The sequence below is a fragment of the Acomys minous genome (assembly GCF_964271855.1).
Source record: "Acomys minous genome assembly, chromosome: 8".
NCBI lineage: Eukaryota > Metazoa > Chordata > Mammalia > Rodentia > Muridae > Acomys > Acomys minous.
In genome coordinates this window covers 107,903,396-107,922,512 of record NC_140489.1, presented here as the reverse complement: position 1 = coordinate 107,922,512, position 19,117 = coordinate 107,903,396, and the positions used below count along the sequence as shown (strand labels likewise).

Below are 19,117 nucleotides of genomic sequence, written 5' to 3'. Positions count from 1 at the left end.
CGGAGTGCTGGGATTACAGGTGTGTGCCACCATGTCTGGCTTTGATCACATTTCTTTATGTATATTACCAAAATATTTTCAAATTGAATGTTGTAAGTCTCATGCCAGGTAATCTGGATGGGTGTAAAAGAGTAAAAAGATGCAGCCACACTCAGAGGTGAAAAATAAAAGTTTGAAAAGAAAAAGTTAATCCTGGTGAGGCTATGAGCATCAAGAAAAACACAGCAGACTCCATTCCCTTGCAGTGTTGGTTAGACAGGCTCTTAAATGTTCAGTCATGAGACAGAGATAAGAGATTCTAGAATTTTATAGTCTGGAGGCTGGACAGATGCGTAGCACAAGACCTGAGTAAAGAACCATGGAAATAAAGAATAAATATAAGTCGGGATTCTATTGTTTTTGTAGCACTGTTCAGAGTCTTGGTGATATCAAAAGATAGAAAGTGGTTCAAGAGTCCTTTTGCCCTCAATAGTCTGGTAGTTAACAGAGTTCAAACAAATAAACAACAACAGCAACAAATTGTGTTCACATCACTGTATGCTAAGTGTGAACTCTGGTCCACTGAACAAGTGATTTGTGCTCCAGCACTCAGATTCTGCATCTATAAAATGCGAAGAACTATACAAGTCTCCACCAAACTCAACTTTAATGAGGATCAAATGAAAGAATACATTCAAAATACTTGACAAGGAGTCAGCATACAGGGCTGTCTGATGAATGTTATGATGTTGTTATTGATGTATGTGTATTTATTACGATTATTACACACAGGGATCCCTGGAGACTGATGAGATCAGGAAAGACTCAGGAGGTAGCTGTGAACTGGAAGGAACTAGAAGAAAAGGAGGCAAGCATAGACAGGGACAACCGCTCACACTGAGGTTGGAGAGCACATACGATGTGTGAACACTATCATGTGTGAACACTATCATGTGTGAACACTGTCATGTGTGCCCCACTCACCTAAAGCAAGGCGGGAGGTTTACAGTAAGCCTGAACAACTCCCACCCATGCCCTTCAATGCTGAGAGGATCGATGAATCACACCACTTCATCAACAATGGGCACAGTCAAGGGCTGTTGGCCTTCAGACATGATACATTCCTATAAGACGTTTTAGTTTGTTTAAAAATAAATCTCCATCATTCGTAAATATGGAGCAAAGGAGAAGGGATAAAAAGAGAACTAGAGATAAGCCATAGTTTTCAAGAATTATTTTTTGTTATTACTCCTTGGAAAATGAAGTCGACCCCATATAATCTCAAAGCATTCATTCATTTGACAAGTGTTTTGTCAACCATATAATATGTGCCAAAGATCAGTCACATCACTGCCCTAGCAGCCACTTTGTATTTCATATTTAAATCAAAGATTTTGTAACCTGAAGTTCTTTCCTAAGATGAATAAAGTTGACTTGCTATAAAATAGTCCCAAGATCTTATCAGGTCTTGGAAGTCCTGCTTGCTAAGAACGAACACGGTCTTTACGTTCTGTAAAGATTATTCATTTGTGTCACAAACAAATGCCTCTAAGAACCAGCCAATTATTCAAAAGAGTGAAATAGCATACACAAAAGGGATACTGATGGACACATTGGTACCCATGATGGTTGGTATTATAAACTCTTTAGGGCCTAGAATCAACAAAGAGACAAATCTCCAGGTAGTGGGCAGTATATCTGTCCTTTTTGCCTCAGTTGCAATTAGAGACCTTTCATGGAGGCTCTTCCATGAATAAAGAGAGAATGTCAGGTGCAGTCTTCCTTTCAAATTCCTTGTTATCAGGAATTAGTTCCTACTTTGATTGACAAGCATGTTCCTCTCTTCCTGACATTTCTCCAAGTACCAGCATCCTTGGATGATGCAACAGCAGCTCCAAGATGTTAAGAAATGCCCCCAAAACCTCTACAAAGTCCACATGCTACTCTTGCAAGTACCCTTGTTGGTTTTTTTTCCCATGACAGATGGGCATATAACTGACCCAGTGATGTTCATAATTTGGTCTTCTCCAAATGTCTTCTTTCTACTTATCAATGCTTATCAAAGCAAGCAGTTAAGCTTCTTGATTTCTCCCTGATCATCAATAGTTTCCACTAGGGACCTTGATGGAGATTTAAGTGAGCTAATATGTATCCATCCCACTGGCTTTGCTTAGGTCACAGATGCAGGCTTGGCATCTATGCATTGCAGCAGCCACATGTAATGGTGCTTATTTGTGAATAGAAAACTGTCCCCGGAGCCACTACCACTTCTGCCCTGCCACTCACAACCCTGTTTCCTCTCTCAAATCTCCGTGGAGACTAAAGGATCTTTCCTGTCTACTTCCCACTTTTAAATATTATGACCAGCTTTTGCCTCACATATTTGCCTCCGATGGATGTGGGCAATAGTCTGATCCATTGTTTACTGCATTTACCCTCCAATCCTGTCAGCACAGATGACTCTAGGGTTAGCCTTCATATTAAGATTTGCTTATTATAAAATAAAACACACTTGATCACCAAGCTATTTACACTCATTAATTTAGCAAGGCGTCTTCTTTCTTTTTTTTTCTTCCTCCTCCTTCTCCTTTTTCTTTCTTTTTCTTCTCTCTCTTTATTTTCTTTTAAAAAAAAAAGTCTGTAAAAACATAGGGGCTTTCCAGCTATTTGCATGTGCTCAAAATGGTAAAAGTAACTGATGGAGCTAAAAATACCATGAAAAGAACTTGTCTGTTTCATATGTCATGAAACAGAGGCATCAGCTTTGAGAACTCCCCATTATATGAACTGGGATCTGAAGGGGAGATGCCTTTTCCAGATCTCTTGTGAAAGGGAGGACTATGTAAATCCCAGCAGTCAGATGCTATGTTCCTCTCCTCTTCGCTTACTCATGCTGTTCAAAGGGACAAAAGACACAATGGGGAAAGTGACATGGTCTTTGCCTCACAAATTTTATTCTCTAAATAAGTCATAGAAAGAGTTGGAGAAATTTTTTGTTTAATTTTTAGTGACCTAAAATAAATTATATGTTAGTAATATATGCCCATGGTAGAGAGCAAATGTCCACCCAAGGCCAATCAACCAATGTTAATTTACATCTTAAAATCCCCCCAAAGGCCCATATGTTAAAAGCTTATTCAGTGGCTTGGCATTACTGTGAGGGGTGGGACATTAAGAGGTGAGGCCCAGTGAAAGGTCTTTAAATCACGAGAGCATGCCTCCAAGGGAACTGTGGGACCTCAGCTGTGCGTTCCTCTCTTTCCACTTCCCCGCCATGAAATGAGTGATCTTGCTTTGCCATGTGGTGCCCCGCTGATAAACAGCCTTACCACAGGACCCGTGCAACCAGGCCAAATGGTAACAGGCTGAGCCAAAATAAGCCCTTTCTTCCAATAAATTGATTTATACCAGGAATTTGTTATAGTGACAGAAGCTGACTAATACTTCACCCCAGGGAGAGAGTTTCCCAACCTTGTATCCAGAAGTTTGCCATTTTTAGGCTTTGGGGACATTTGTAAATCTCAGTTCCTTCATTTTTTGAGAAAGGAGGGACAGAGGTGATGTGATATTTTCTGTTTTTATTTCCCTAGGATTCATTACAGGGCCCATGTGAGAACTGACCAGGGAGATAGATGGGAAAGGGCCGTGTGAATCGGTGATCATGGAAAGTCCCAGCCCTTGTAGGCAGCCTGAGGCACAGCATAGGTGTTTAATAATTGTTCATTAGTGTGAGTTCTCACTTTCTGTTTTTCAATGTTCCAAAACGCATATTGGTCACTAAAGAACACAGTCATTTCGGGTAAAATTTTGACTTGGAGATCACTGAAGTCATCCCTTAAATGCTGTGCTTATGGACGCTCTCTCATACCTCAGACAGCTGCAGTGGTGTGGTCCTGATCCAAACACATACGTGCTTCATACAGTGGACGCTAGACTCTAGTGAGCACATAAGCTTCCTCAGGGCTCAGGTTGAGGATGGTACCTCCCCAGAGGTCAGAAAACAATGCATGTGACTTTGTCCCTAACGGACAGTCTCCTCGATTGTGGGAAGAGAAGAAGATAGTTGATTGTAAGTAGAAAGTGGCTTAGGAGTCATGACTCCTCTGCAGGCCTGTCTTATGCAGGGGAGTCCGTGGGCCATGGCCATACCACAGAAATGCTTCCTTACCTTCCTGGCTTTGCCAGTCTGTATTTCTAGAATCATAGAAATTGATACCTCATAAATGAGCACAGAAGCATTATGAAAAAGGCAGAATCAGGACTGATTAGCACAGGGGCAAGGCTCAGATCAAGACTTTCCACGGAGGATCCATGCCAGCACTCTGGGATGCGCAGCACTGCGCTTAAGGATGGCGCTAAGAAGCGTCTACCTGCTTCCTCTGTGTTCCTAAAAAAAAAAGAGGTGGGCACACTCCGCCGTCATTTTTTCTCTTTCGTTTTTCCTAGCCAAAAGGAATTGTTTCTTTGCAAATTCAGGTTTCCGTTTGTACCATTGAACTTTCATTAAAAATTTTCAGACTTTCCCAGAACACTTTTTTGATGATGTTGCTTTCAGGGTTTGTTTCTTGTTTTTATTTGTTTCTCTGTTTGGGGATTGAACTAAGACCTTGTGCATGCAGGGCAAGCATCCTTCCATGGAGAGAGCTTTTCCTTGCTGGGTCCACTTAAAACTCAAACTTAATTTCCCTACTTTATCATTGCCTTTTAGGTGTTTGAGACGCTGCCGAAATGTAGGCACCAGCCTCACTGGCCTTACGAAGTTATACTCATGGCTAAGAACGCAGCCTGGATGCAGACACTTGAAACTGAGGGCTCACCCTGGCACTTCTCCTCCGACATCACCTGTCTGTCCTGTGGTTTGTGTCTGCTTGTGGCTACAACTCTGGGCACTGATTCATGGAAACTTATTTACATGGCAAATCATTAACCAATGCAGGTGCTTGAATTACTGTGAGATGGTTCCCCAATGGAGAATATCTTTTTATTTATTGTTTAATCACACAAATCCAAGAGACCTATGTGTTAGCCGCCTCAACTTCATACTATGAGTTCAGCTCATGCTATCACTCTACTCAGGGGCACGTACGTCCTTTGATAGCAATGACCTGCTCTGGGGACAGTTTATCTGAAGGCTGGGAACCAGAGCCTGTTCCAGCGCAGCAGTCCTATGAGATGTCAGCTGTCACAACTTAAGGGGACTCATTGCTTTCATTTTCCATGGCCATAGAAAGAACACATCAGCTCATCATGGCAGCCAGGTCTCAGAGGCTCCATGGTTAGGAAGCCGAACAGGGAAGTTATACCTTCACTTGTTTAAGCAAGGGCAGGAGAATTTGTTTATCTTGCTTCCTCCTCACAAAAAAAAATGTCTTCTATCCACTCTTGTGTCTAAAAACTCTAGACCTGAAGACCATCTAAACAGTCTGCCGCCAGTGCCAAGATAAATCAGTACTTAGAGAGGTGGTGGGTGAACAGCTCTTGTTTGACACTCATAACTTCTAAACACAGCCTTTGCCTTCTCTTCTGTGGTCTTAACTGGGCCAGGTGCTGGGCATGGTAATTAAAGCACACAGAGAGAAGTTACTGTAATGCCGAGCAATGCCTTCTGTGGTGAAGGAAAATGGAAAGTCCAAGGGTGACACGAGACAGACTCATCACTATGTGGAAAGAGGGGGGACAAAGAATGCTTGAGAAGGACAAAAATCTTTACAAAGCGGCACATGATGGCCTATAGCTAGAATCCTAGCACTTGAGAGACTAAGGCTGGGGGGACCACATGTTCAAGACTAGCCTGTGCTAAACTGAAAGATCCAGTGTAAATCAAACAAGGAAAAAAAAACTGAAAACAAACCCAAACTGAACTAAACAAAAGCAGAAGGCTAGAAGGTATCAGCAAGAAGGCTCAGCAGGCAAAGGTTGCACACACTTGGCAACCTGAGTTCCAGCCTTGAATCTATAAACAGGTGGAAAAACGAAAAACAACTTCTTGAAGCTCTCTCTCTCTCCCTCTCTCCTCCCCTCCCTCTCTCTTTTCCACACTCTCTCTTTCCCTCTCCCTATACCACATACATATAACACAAAATAAAATGTTTCAAATTATCTTATTTATGTGTAATAATTTAAATGTATATGTAAAAAATAAATATAATAAAAAATTGCAAAACAAAGCTTTAAATTAAGAATAAAGATGGAGACTTTGAGTTCTCATTCACAAGAAAAGCAAAGGACATAAGGAAAGGGCTGAAAGCTGTCCAAGTGTGATGAAAGAGAGCAAAGGGCTAAAGCAGCTCCTAAGGAGTAAAGACCATAGGAGGGGCTTATGTGGGCAGAGACTAGGTTCCTTCAAAAGAAGGAAAATGCGTGTCCACCATGCTATAGTCTTACAGTGTGCTCCCTATGGGTCGTAAGTTTCCGTTTTCCTCATCCTTTGAAACTAAACTCCTTATTATCATGTCCTGTTTCCCCCAAAGTGAATTGTCACAATGACTCTTTCTATGGCACTGGAAATTAGGGACAGAAGTGCTGTTCAGCACACACTGGGCCTGGGACTCACTGTGAGTAGGACAGATGTGCTGTTCAGCACACACTGGGCCTGGGACTCACTGTGAGTAGGTTGATCAAATCCATGTTCGGTTCCAAGTGGTGAGAGGCGTTCTGCAGGGAGACCAGTTCACTCAGGGTAACGGAAAGCTGGTGCATTTTCACAATGTTCACTTTGTTCTCTTCCATCCAGTCTGGGAAAATGACATGGACCGCTATCAAGTCTTTCAAGTGCACGCCAAGGATGGGGATTTTGAAGCCATCACAGTCAGCAAAGGCCTTGCGGTAATTGCAATAATTGCCGTTGGAGGAGACCAACTCGGTCATTTCGTTCCAGTTCTGGGAAGAGACGGAAAAGTAGAATTTGCAAACAACAACTTTCTCCCCTGTCCACTCCCAGATTCTGGAATATGTGGCTTGGAATATCTCAGCTGAGTGGAGGGATATCGGCTGAGTGAAGGTTGATACAGAAAACTATCAACCAACAGGAAGACAATGAGAAAGTGAACTGGGCCTGGCTCTCACTTGGACAACATGCTCCCGCTCACAGCAGCACAGACATGACTTGTGTCTCTGCTTACCTGTGTGCTACTAAATGGCATCACACATGCCAGAGTAATCAATCAATAGATTGCTTTAGTATTTAAACAATTTAAATGGTCTCCATCTTCACCTTCTTTAAGACAAAACAGAACATACCCTCCTCCTATGATAGCCAAGTGTTAATATAAGGGAGATGTTCCTTTCTGCTCAGTAAGTAAGAAGGTTATTCAACTTAGTCTGCAACTAAATGTTGTAGAGAATAACGATTTCTGAACTGGCTTTTAAAGGCACATGCTTTTGTTTGTGGCAATTCAGTTATGAGGCTGAAGATTTCTATATAAGACCTCCCTTTTGCCTTTCCTTTGCATCTCCCATGTGCCACAGTGCTGTGAGTACCACACACCAGTGAATTCACTGCAGAAGCACCGGACACTTAGCTTACTCATCCAGTGTCTTCCACATTTACCAGAGTGCCAGTCACATAGCAAGTACAAAGCAAATGTTTGATGACATTTACAATATATTCATCTTTGGTTAGTACTTTTCCGTTTTGCATTATTTATTTACTGGGGAGGGGATGTACATGGCTCAGCATATGTAAGCAGATCAGAAGATAATTGTTGGGAATATGTTCTTTCCTTCCACCATGTGGGTTCCAGGATCAAACCCAGGTCACCAGCATTGGTGGTACGCATCCTCACCTACTGAGTTGTCTCACCAGCCTGGCCAGAACATTCTTATTGTAACACTTACCACCAGCAGCAATCTGGTTTTATGGGAGGACTCAGTCAGTGGGGCTATTCCCTTCTTATTTTGTTCCCTGTGTGTAACTTTGCATCAATTTAAGAGAAAAACACATCAGAGTGTATCTCAACAATCTGCAATGTTAACTCAGAATTCAGACAAATTCCACGGTACCTTTGTAACTTCTGAAGAGAGCTGAGAGTGGGTCTCTTTGAGTCGGGAAATAGAACTGTGACTAAGGCCGCCAACCACTGCCATTAAGGTGTTAAAATTCTTTAGTTGAAGGAGTTTCTGGAAAAAAATGTTGACACCAGTACTTAGTAAAGATTTAAAAAAATTGTTCTGAATTTTCCTAGATTACAGGTGAATATAAGCATGATTTTTAATGACAAGAATCTAGGGAGAAAATGCATCACTTTACAATGAAATGAAAATTGAATTCTCTAAAAAAAAAATACCATCCATTTCACATAAATATACTTAAATACTTCTAAGCATTGTTGTTTAAAAGCAATCTTGTTATGTAAGAGGAACATGGCTTGTTTGTTGGATATTTATTAATGGTGTAACTGTCTAGTGCTCTCTTTCTTATTGTTAGTGCCAATGTTCTCAATGACTTCCTTCAACAAAATTAATGAATATACAGAATTCCCAAACCCAAGTCTGATTATGACGAGGCAAACCTGTGCTACATTGATGAACTTTGTGATGACTTCTGCTCTTTGCTGAGGACTTGGTTTGCTAAGAACCATCAACTGGACCCACTTAGAGATTCCATTAAATAAAGCAATAGATCTCTCCAGTGTTGGGTTATTCTCCAGGCAGCCGTGGATGACATAGCTCTGATAATCTGTGAACTGGCAAAGAAAGAATGAGAGATTCTGAACTGTAGTAGAGCATTCAGAGAACCAGACGTTAGACAGTTGAATAAAAGGCATGAGCTAGCCTTTCATAGCAACATGGTGATTTGTTTCCCATTATTCATTTATAAAGGATTCTTTCAAGTTCAACCTATGCCCCTTTAATGGGCTATTTTACTACATTTCAAAACATACTCTCACAAACACACAAACCACAGTGCCTTACAAGACAGGAAAGAAGAGGGGAAATTCAGAGAATTCCAGACTTCTCAACCCTAAGCTCCACCTAGGCCATTGTCCTGGGAATATTGAGGCAGACATGACCAGTATCTCCCGGACAGAGCTAAGGTTTTCCATTTTCAGTTCTACCAGTGGCACCAAAGAACAAGCACATTTAGGATACAACGGCACACAACACTAAAAAACAGAAAATGGATGGAATATCATATTCTCAAATAAGAATAGGTTTCTAGTATTTCAAGAAAACAAAGGGGAGATAGGAAAAGATAAAGTAAGGTTGGGGGGGGGAGAGAGAGAGAGAGAGAGAGAGAGAGAGAGAGAGAGAGAGAGAGAGAGAGAGAGAGAGAGAGAGAAGAACGAAACCCATGTTTCTAGTCAAAATCCTCTTGTTTGCCAGCCATGGTATGATTCACATCAGGCTCCTTGGGAAGGGAATGACTCGTGACTTCACCTGAGCTCACAGGAAATAGCGAAGTAACCAGCTTTTGGAACCACAGTAAGGAAGCGGATAGCAACAAAGAGGTGCCTTGACGAGACTGTGGGTGAGGAAGGAAGGAGAATGGGAGGACAAAAGAATATAGAAAAGGAATGAGGGACCAACAGATGTGCAGAAAGGAAAGTCTAATGCTGAGATCTTCACAAAGCCTACAACTCTTAATTTTCAACCTATTTTCATAGTTAGGCATTTGTATCGATACCAAAATAAGTTAACTCACTCCCAATCCCTACCGCCATAAATAAAAGTCCCAGCAAAACTATTCCCTTGGAGGAGGTCGCTCGAACTAAACAAACCATGAATGGTTTAAGTCTCTGCTGAATATTTAGAAAAATCATGCTTTAATTCTATGAAAGGAGACATTGAATATAGTGACAGAAATATAGCCCCTGAGCCATAAACTAAAGACAGGATAATATTTATATTTGGTTAAAAGAGATTGTTCCTGTGAATCGAGGGCACATTTCCAACAGAGCCCAGCGGCAGAGGCTGCCAACACTTGGGAGCACGAACACACAGCTCTTGGGAAAGTTGGCACGGTGCGTGTTACCCTTGGAAGAATACCCGGCGAGTTCCTTACTGAGATCCTTCTAAAAGATTTATGCTCCAGAAAAGTGAGGTGCTCAGCCAATTCAATGGGCTCCAGATGGTCAAATAAGAGACAGGCCTTCCCCTTTTTCGATACTTTTTTCCTCTGTGTGACTCTCCTCATCCAGTCATAGGAAGGACTGTGAAAGAAGGGCAAGTCTGGTCAGCGTGTTGAAAACGCATTCCACCCAGTGGAAGATATTAACCCACTGACTGTAACTCTTGGTCTCCTGCCAGGAGCTTGTGTGAAATACACACCCTGGCCTCCATATTTGAAGAGAAAACCACCCACCCTTTGCCAATAGAACACAGACTTGGGAGTTGTTTTTTTCTAGGCAGAGTAGGTTTGCCCTGATCCATCGTGAATCTCTTACTTGGTATTCCTTGTGACCAAGCAAGATATAAGATATAAAGAAGAGATCAGGGATAAGCCTATAAATGCAGAAGTTTATTGGCATAAATATGGTGATTCGGGGCACCTGGAAACAGCCATGGTGGTGGTTATCACACTTGAGTGTCATATGGATTATCTGAAAAACTCATTATGATGACAAAGGCCTGGATCTCACTTCCAGAGACACTGATTTATTAGGAATAACTCTGAATGACAGGCATTGTAAAGAAGCACCCCTGATGAATCCTGGGTCATTTATTATCAATTAGTCTTGAAGAGGCATTCCAGGTAAAAAGAATGCTTAAGACACAGAATGTGTATATTTGATGTAGACCTGTAATCCTAGCACTTGGAAAGCCAAAATGGGAAAGTCATCACAAGTTAAAGGACTGCCAAGTCTACATAATGATTTTCTGGCCAGTGTAGGCTAGAATATCCAGTTGTAATATAGACAACCATACCTAGGGTCATGAGAAAGCTTTCCCTGAGCAAAATTAGCTTGTGTGTATTACAAATGAGTCTAATTAGTTTTAAGTCCCTAATGAGATAGCCAGCCAGGACACAACTATGGTCAGCATTTGCATAGGCTCAGGGGAGCCTCTGCAGTACTGGGGTACAGAGATCCTCGGACTTGAATGAGAATAGAAATCACATGGGGATCTTATTAAGGTATAGATTCCAATTCAACAGGCTTAGTCGGGACCCAAGACTGTTTGCTGATGGGCTCCTGGGAGACCCTGACTAAATTCAGGTCAGGAACTAAGTGCTCAGCATCCATTATGTGCCAAATGTTTTCATGTGCTCTCCTGTGGACTTTTCAAAAGCAGAATAATCCCATAAAGGTGCCATCCCATTTCATAAGCAAACTGCAGCTTGGAGAGATAGATTGTATGGAGAGAGAGGCAGCTGTGTCCACTGTTGCCAGGCTGTCTTCAAAGAAGGAACTTCCTTCTAGAACAATATAGATTCCAGGCAAGCAAGGCCATTACCAGCCCTTCCTGTAGCAATGAAACCCATGAAGATCAAAGGACTTGCTGGCCTTACACACTGGATATGTCCATGAGGCTGACGTGCTTCTCATAACCTAGTTGACTAGCGACGTCCCGGAACTCCTCAGTCATACGGATCAAACCAAGATCCAAATTAAACTCTGCGGGAAATTTCAGAATCCAGTACCTGAAATGTATATAAAGGACTTTCAGCAGCTGGAAGATTTCATTTGGAGACCAGTGTACCATTTTATAAGCTAAAAAAAAAAAAAGATCCCAGTACTGTAGCTCCAAGCTTTCAAGTCACAGCTCCAACAATCCTATCTTAGGTCTTTCCATCCTTGCTGTATGCCCCTTCCATCAAGGACCACGATCCTGCAAACCTCAACTTCTTCCTGACTTCCTACAGAGCACAGCTGAGGGGAGCCCCCACCAGTCCCTAAGGTAAATTGTATCCTGCCCACCAGGAACAGAGAAGAGCAATAGAGTGCAGGCTGCTTAGAACAAAACAAGACTCATTGACAATTCCAAAACCCAAGGCTATGAGAAGTGAAATCTGTAAGTGTGTTTACCTCATGAAATAACAGATCTTCAGTCGGAACTCATCACAGCTCTGTCCCCTGGCGTTCCGATACGTTGGCTGGTTAAAGAGACATTCTTACATCTTCCTTTTGCCCATGCCTAGCCTGCACTGTTCCAACAATTTACACGAATACCAGGCAGCTTGAGTTACAGGCTGAGCACGTCTAAATCCAAAACCTTGAAATGCAAAAAGCTTCAAACTCTGAAACCTTTGGGGAGCTAACAAGACAAGGAGAAAACCCTACTCTTGAACTAACATGATGCTATAGTTAAATGCGAGCCCATTTAAAATAGTGTATTTTTAGACTTGCATGCCATCCTTGTGGACCTCTTCTTCTGGAAGTACAGCTACCTTGAGATTTGTTAACACCCAAGATACGAAAGGTTTAGGCTTTCAGAATTGTGGATGATGGGAATTGAACCTGGAGATAGTCAAATGGGCACGGAAGAGGGATGTGGGCATGTCAACATGGAGCAGTCAAACCTGAGCTGCTAATGCTCGGGGATATGTTTTTGGCCCTGTGGAGAAGTACAAGTTAGTTGCACATTCCTGAGTACTTGCCAACCAACAACCCCAAACTGTGCTCACAAGCACACTGCAAAGTATACATGATTCAAAGTTGATACTACTTAGAAGCACCATTTTAGCTGAACAGGGTTTTGTATTTACGGCTGGTATTTTATGTAACAAGTACTCTAATCTCATTGCTAGTTGGAAATGTCATGTTCAGACATGTCAATATTAAGGCTGTGTTATTTGTTCTTAAGTCTATTACTGTTTCTATTTTAACAAATATTCCCACTGTAGCCAGGCACAGTGGGTATGGAGTGGGTAAAGAAATCAAGGGGGGGGGGAATGTCAGTCTTTAACTTCCATACCATCTGGATTTTCCTACACTATGCCTTAACGTGCCTGAACGCCCCTCTTTGTTTCATGCATTGGCAAGCACATTAAGGAAAAGAGTGCTGTCTGCGGATGAACTCTTTGGGCAATGCATGCATCGTGTGATCAACTCCATCCTTTCCTTCATCAATACTGAGAACAGTGGGCATCAAGACCTCGCTCGCTCCCAAGGCTCCGCCCTCAGGGTGACCATCTCCCTTCCTTCTCTAGCATCCCCTTATCCCTTGAGGTTGTGGGGGGATGAAAGGAGGAAATGTGAAGTGGACAGGCTGGATCCCCCGCATGGCCCAGGCAGCCTTGGCAGCCAATAACGTCTGCACAGACTTTCTAAGTCCCCAAGCTCCTCTTTTCCTGCGGGAATTCTGCCTCACTCTCACAGGGCCTCCTGGGTAATGTAAGGCAGAGATGGAAGAACACTGAAGCACAGATCTTAGGAATTAAACCCCATACTGTGAGGTTTCTTGTGTTATCATCTATGTGCCTTTTCATCATTTTCAGGACCATATTTTACACAAAATCAGTACTAAACAGCTGTTCTTACTACAAAATATGGTTTTCAAAATAGGGTTTTATTTTTAGCCTTGTACAGGTTTTTGGGTTGTTTGTCAATAAAACCAAAAAATTAGCATCAAGTGAAAAATGACAGGGGAAACAAAACAAAACAAAAACCTTCCAGAACAGTGGTTCTCAATCTATGGATTGAGACCCCTTTGGGGAATCACATATCAGATATCCTACATATCTGATATTTATGTTATGATTCATAACAGTAGCAAAATTACTGTTATGAAATAGCAACAAAATAATTTTATTGTTCGGGGGCGTCACTGCAACATGAGGAACTGCACTAAAGGATTGCAGCATTAGGAAGGTTGAGAATCACTGTTCCAGAATATTCACTGTGTCTTACCAGCAAGGGGAAATGTGAAAACTAAGCTAGGCTTTGTTGTCATCACAGAAGGAAAATATTAGGTCTTGAGTCAGTATTGAATGTTCATTCCTTACACTATCAGTCAAAATATTAAGGATAAGTTAGGAATCCCCCAGCCCATAATTCCATTTCATACCTTATTGATATCTTTAAGAACATCCAAGACACCCAGTCACTACTCAGCTATTTTGTCCGTCACCCAGGTGCTTCTTCTAACATCTGTAGAGCCCCAAAGCAGCTGGATAGCTGACTAAGACTGCCTGTTTATCTCAGTGTCCTGGCTTTAGGTAGACTATCTAAATACAGAACTTGATGAATGCCTGAAAACATTACACAACAGTTGAAAAGATATATGCAGAGGAGTTTTTCTGCCAGTTCGGTGGAAGGTAAATACCATCGGTGCATCAGCAGCACTATTCTTGGCAAGTAAGTGTCGTTCAATTCTCCATTGTCATCTGTGGAAAATAAAATAAGGAGTGAAGAGAAGGCAGGGTCACACCTTCCTTCCTTTAGTAAACACGTGTCAACAATGTCTCTCATAAGCTCCATCAGATTTCATAAGATTTATTTTTAATTGTGTGTACAGGAGTCGGTAAGTGCATACGAAGTCAGAGGCATTAGTGGGAGTAACAGGAAGTTGTGCGAGATCAGACATGTTTCCAGGAGCAGAACTCTGCCCCCTTTAAGGGCAGCATGCACTCCTAACTGCTGAGCCGTCTCTCTAGTCCCAAGCCCAATTTCCTTTTTTTTTTTTAACTTCCTACTTCAGCTAGTATTTTCTGGCGGAAGAAGTAGATGGGCATCACCATTCTTCTGCTTTACAACTGATCAATTTAGCAAATATAAATTCAGGACATCTGGGTCAATTTAAATGGAAAGTAAATAACGATTAAATTGTCAAAATAACTATGGCCTTGGCATATTTGAGGCACACAAGTAATTATGACTATCTGAAGGTCAAATTAGGTGATCATTTTACATTTATTTATTTATTTATCTACTTGTTTTTCTGTTTTTCTATTTATTTACTTATTGGGATGGGGTGACGTATGTGTGGAGGTCAGAGGACAGCTTTCCAAACAGCTGGTTCTCTCTCTCCTTCTACCACACGCGCTCTGGGGATCACACTCAGAGCGTCAGGCCGGGTGGGGCTTTTAGTTGAGCCACTTTGCTGGCCGCAGTCATTCTGTATTTTATTTTATTTTTTATTTATTTTTTCATTCTGTATTTTATCCAGTACTCCCACTCTGACCCACTTCTAGTTTTTAATCAATTAAATGCATCAAATTGCTAAATTGAGTAAACAAAAGTCTCTTGTGTGACTCCAAAGCTCGGTCATAAAATAGCTGTACAAACAGCAAAACCAAAGACTCATCGCTGTGGTAAGACACAAGATGTATACAAATGAAGACTATAGTATGTTATGCAATGCGCGCGTGTGCGCGCGCGCACACACACACACACACACACACACACACACACACACACACAGACACACGTGAGTCACTGTAGCATGCACCACATGCATGAGAACATGCACTGGACAGTGGGATGGTAGAAGTCAGCACCATTTCTGATAGGTTATTAGGGATTGTTAATATCTAGAGTGACAACTGATGACTCCAATGACACAAGAAAAATATGGAAGTAGAAAATGACATGAGGAATGTTCTAGAAATAAGTAGATAGTTTATCTGGAGTATGAGTTGCGCACAGTGGAGAGAAAGAAATGCAGAGGCCACTGAGACTGGAGAGACAGAGAGGGTCTGCCCTCCACACCAAGGCGCAGGCACTGAAACCCACCCATAAAGAGCCTGCTTATGCACTAAAGCAAGTGGCAGCACTGAGAAGCATGAAGGGACTGAAAAGTAAAAGTTCGCACCAAACATCTCAATGCATGTCCTCAGCAGTTCATCCAGCGTCGCTGCTTTCCCGAGGCCGCTGGACCCCATGGTGGTTTAGCCGTTGTCAAAAATCCGGAGACATTTCCAGCAGCGGACAGATTATCTCCATATCTGTAAGAGCCAACGGTGCTCTCACCCTCTGATACCCTCTGTTCCTAATTATACTTCAAGAGAACTCTAAAAAAAAACAAGAAGAAAAGACTAGATTTTAGACGCATGAAGGGACCGCTTTCCTATCTTCCCTGCCCCCACCTCGGATGCCATTGACTATATTTTCTACAAGAAAAGTAACAATCAAGTTGACAGATGATCTCACTTGCCATGAGAATAAAATGCCTGGCTGGAGCAACCCTTGGCATCCACTGTGACTTGAGCACAGAGGTGTCCCATCTTAAATGTCATCCCCTTCTGCAGCTGAACAGTTTTTAACATAATAGCTCACACTTTCTTCATATTCTTACATGAGAAGGCATTCGAGAAGCCACTCACTTTACTTAGTTTAGTGTCATTGCAGATATCTTTAGGGACACACGCTTTTTAATACAAGTGTAGTTATCAGCATCATCCTCATTGATAGGTAAATGTTCCACGATCATAAACAAACATTCTAAACTTTTCCTAAGCTTGATAATAGCAGCATTATTACTGTGATGAGTTGTCTTAGTTACTCTTTTATTGTTGTGAGACACAGCATGACCAAAGCAATGTATAAAAGAAACATTCATTGGGGCTAGAGTCTATGACGTCACGGTGAGGCACATAGCATCAGGCAGGCATGCTGCTGGAGCAGTAGCTGAGATTACATCCTGAGCCACAGTCACAGGCGGAAGGAGAGGCAACTGGGAGTGGTGTGACCTTTCAAAAGCTCAAAGTCCACTCCCAATGACACACCCCCCTCTAACAATGTCGCACCTCCCAATCATTCCCAACAGTTCCACCAACTGGGGACATATTCAAACATTCAAACACATGAGCACATGGGGGCCGTTCTCATCCAAACCACCATAATAGTAAAAAGCATTATTGATCGTTTATTGAACAACTGCCTGATGCACTAGGTTCCAAGATGGAAGCTTTAATCTTACCCTGCTTTATTGATTAAAGCTTCATAATGATGCTATGTGGCAGCAATTATTATTCTCTACTTATGGATAAGCTTGTGGGATTCACAGAGACTCAACAATTTAATCCCAACTACCCTATCTTTCAGTGATTGGGTAAGCAAGATGCCCATATTTTAAAAAAAAACACTTCTGGGCTCCCTGGCCCTCATATGACTCCCCCAGATGTGACTAGTGAGCTCTCACAATGTTGTCCCCTAATGTAATGTGAAGGTCATTACTCTTTCACACCATCTCAGAAAGAGGATGTAATGACAATTGTCAGTCATGGAAGTAAGAGAAAGTCAAGGGGCAACTGGGGTCGGAAACATCTGAGAGTTGCTTAGGGAATGTGTCCCTGCTGAGGAAACAGTATCACCTTACTTTATAAAGCCAGTGTCCCATCATAAGACTCATCCTAAGCCTGGGAGAAGCACAGAGCCTCTCTGCTGTAAAGCGTTATCTGCTTTGCACAGTGGAGTACCTGAACGAGGCTGTTAGGGTCCCTTCTGGTGAGCTCTTTGACTCAGTGTTTATTTCCTTCTCAGGCTTTGTTTACTTATCTGGCAGTCAGGGAACATCAGCACTGCGTTAGGCACAAAAGCTGCCAGGAGGAAGGAAGGACTCCTCTGTCCTTGCCTTCCGCGGGCTCACAGTCAACTGCAGAGAGCGTTCTAAATGTTCTGTCATTCTAACATTAGTCATTCCGCAGTCTAGCAAATGCATGGCTGTGTTCACTCAGTGTGATCACCACAGGATGACACTTGCGTGAGTCTGTGCAGTAGGCATATAATTCTACATTTAAAAAAAAAAGGTTTCTAGGTTTCTTGTCAATTCATTCCATATAATCAGGTCTTTGTGCCTAAGGTAAAAAGAATGGCTTAACGAAAACAACAGGAAGAGGATTCACAAAGCCACACCAAGTCAACTCTCACCTACCTGGTACCAAAGCTATCTTATCAGCAAACCTTTCCAGACCACCTCACCTTAAAAATAAAAACAAAAAACATTTCTCTCCATGCCACCTCTCACTCAGGATGCCTCAACCCTCTTCCTGAATTTATCTTCCTTTGAATGCTTGAGGGAAAAACTCTCCATTAAAAATCCACTCAAATAAAGATTTGCTAATTTTTTGAATGAGTGAATTAAGTAAAAATTACCAAGAGTTTGTCTGAGTATGTGCAAATTTGTGTGAGAATTAGAGAGCCCATGAATACTTGAGGCATTTTGTTTTTTTTCCTTTTTCAGTTTGATTCACTAAGTTAAATTAACTGTAGGAATTTCTGCCAGCCTTTTATATTTAACAGGGTCCACCTATAGTCATAATAAGAATTTCATACCTCTTCTAGGACAGCACTTCCCAGAATTCTCTCTAATCTAATGAAGCTCCATTAGTGTACAGAAAAGTTGAGACTGAACAATTAGCTGGAAATAGTGGTACATGACTGTAAGAGGGTTTTCAAGCCGAACCCCCAAATGATTCCTGAGTTGTCTGGAAGTGTTAATCCCCCCCACCCCCCACCCCCGTCCAAGGGGTTAGAAATGACCCTTTACTAAAAACCTGTCACTGCATTTGGAGCTATATTAGTGAACAGTGAAGAATCTCGTTTGTCATGGGCCAAGTGGTCTGGGATATTGGGTTACAATCTGTTTCTGCCATCACCACTCCTGTCTGTGTCTCCACTTATCCTCTGTCTCCGGCACATTTACCTGTGATCACATTTCACTCGTGTGGGCCTTATTGTGTCTACAAATGCCCTTTTGAAAACAAAGATTCTGCCTTGCAAAAACAGTGGCATTTATCTCCTAAAATGGATGTCGAGGAAAGATGTTGCCTAAAATCTCATCATGCAAAAATATAGCTTCTACTAACATCATGCTGTGGTTCTTTTGTTTTGCTGGGTATATTTAAGGTTGTTTCTTATATAATCTTTTTAAAAATATATTTTATTAATTTATTCATATTACATCTAAATTGTTATTCCATCCCTTGTATCCTCCCATTCCTCCCTCCCTCCCATTTTCCCCTTACTCCCCTCCCTTATGACTGTGACTGAGGGGGACCTTTTCCCCCTGTATATGCTCATAGGGTGTCAAGTCTCTTCTTGGTAGCCTGCTATCCTTCCTCTGAGTGTCACCAGGTCTCCCCCTCCAGGGGTCATGGTCAAATATGGGGCACCAGAGTTCGTGTGAAAGTCAGTCCCCACTCTCCACTCAACTGTGGAGAATGTCCTGTCCATTGCTAGATCTGTGTAGGGGTTTGAAGTTTACTGCATGTATTGTCCTTGGCTGGTACCATATAGTCTTAATTGATTATTTTAAA

General features: G+C 42.0%; 1 protein-coding gene across 7 annotated transcripts in view; it reads right to left on the bottom strand.

Annotated features, from left to right (window-relative positions):
- Positions 1–19,117, bottom strand: part of RASGRP3 (RAS guanyl releasing protein 3) — a 94,411-nt gene that overhangs the window by 21,741 nt on the left and 53,553 nt on the right. For 4 of the 7 annotated variants that reach the window (XM_084793801.1, XM_084793800.1, XM_084793798.1 and 1 more), the window contains 8 exons: positions 15,673–15,871; positions 14,143–14,245; positions 11,946–12,008; positions 11,429–11,560; positions 9,953–10,130; positions 8,490–8,663; positions 7,981–8,097; positions 6,583–6,858 (listed from right to left, as the gene is read on the bottom strand). In XM_084793801.1, the coding sequence (XP_084649927.1) occupies positions 6,583–6,858; positions 7,981–8,097; positions 8,490–8,663; positions 9,953–10,130; positions 11,429–11,560; positions 11,946–12,008; positions 14,143–14,245; positions 15,673–15,742 (1,113 nt within the window). In that variant the 5' untranslated portion in view covers positions 15,743–15,871. The remainder of the gene's footprint in view (positions 1–6,582; positions 6,859–7,980; positions 8,098–8,489; positions 8,664–9,952; positions 10,131–11,428; positions 11,561–11,945; positions 12,009–14,142; positions 14,246–15,672; positions 15,872–19,117) is intronic. The other 3 variants (XM_084793803.1, XM_084793802.1, XM_084793804.1) reach the window with 2 other exon arrangements.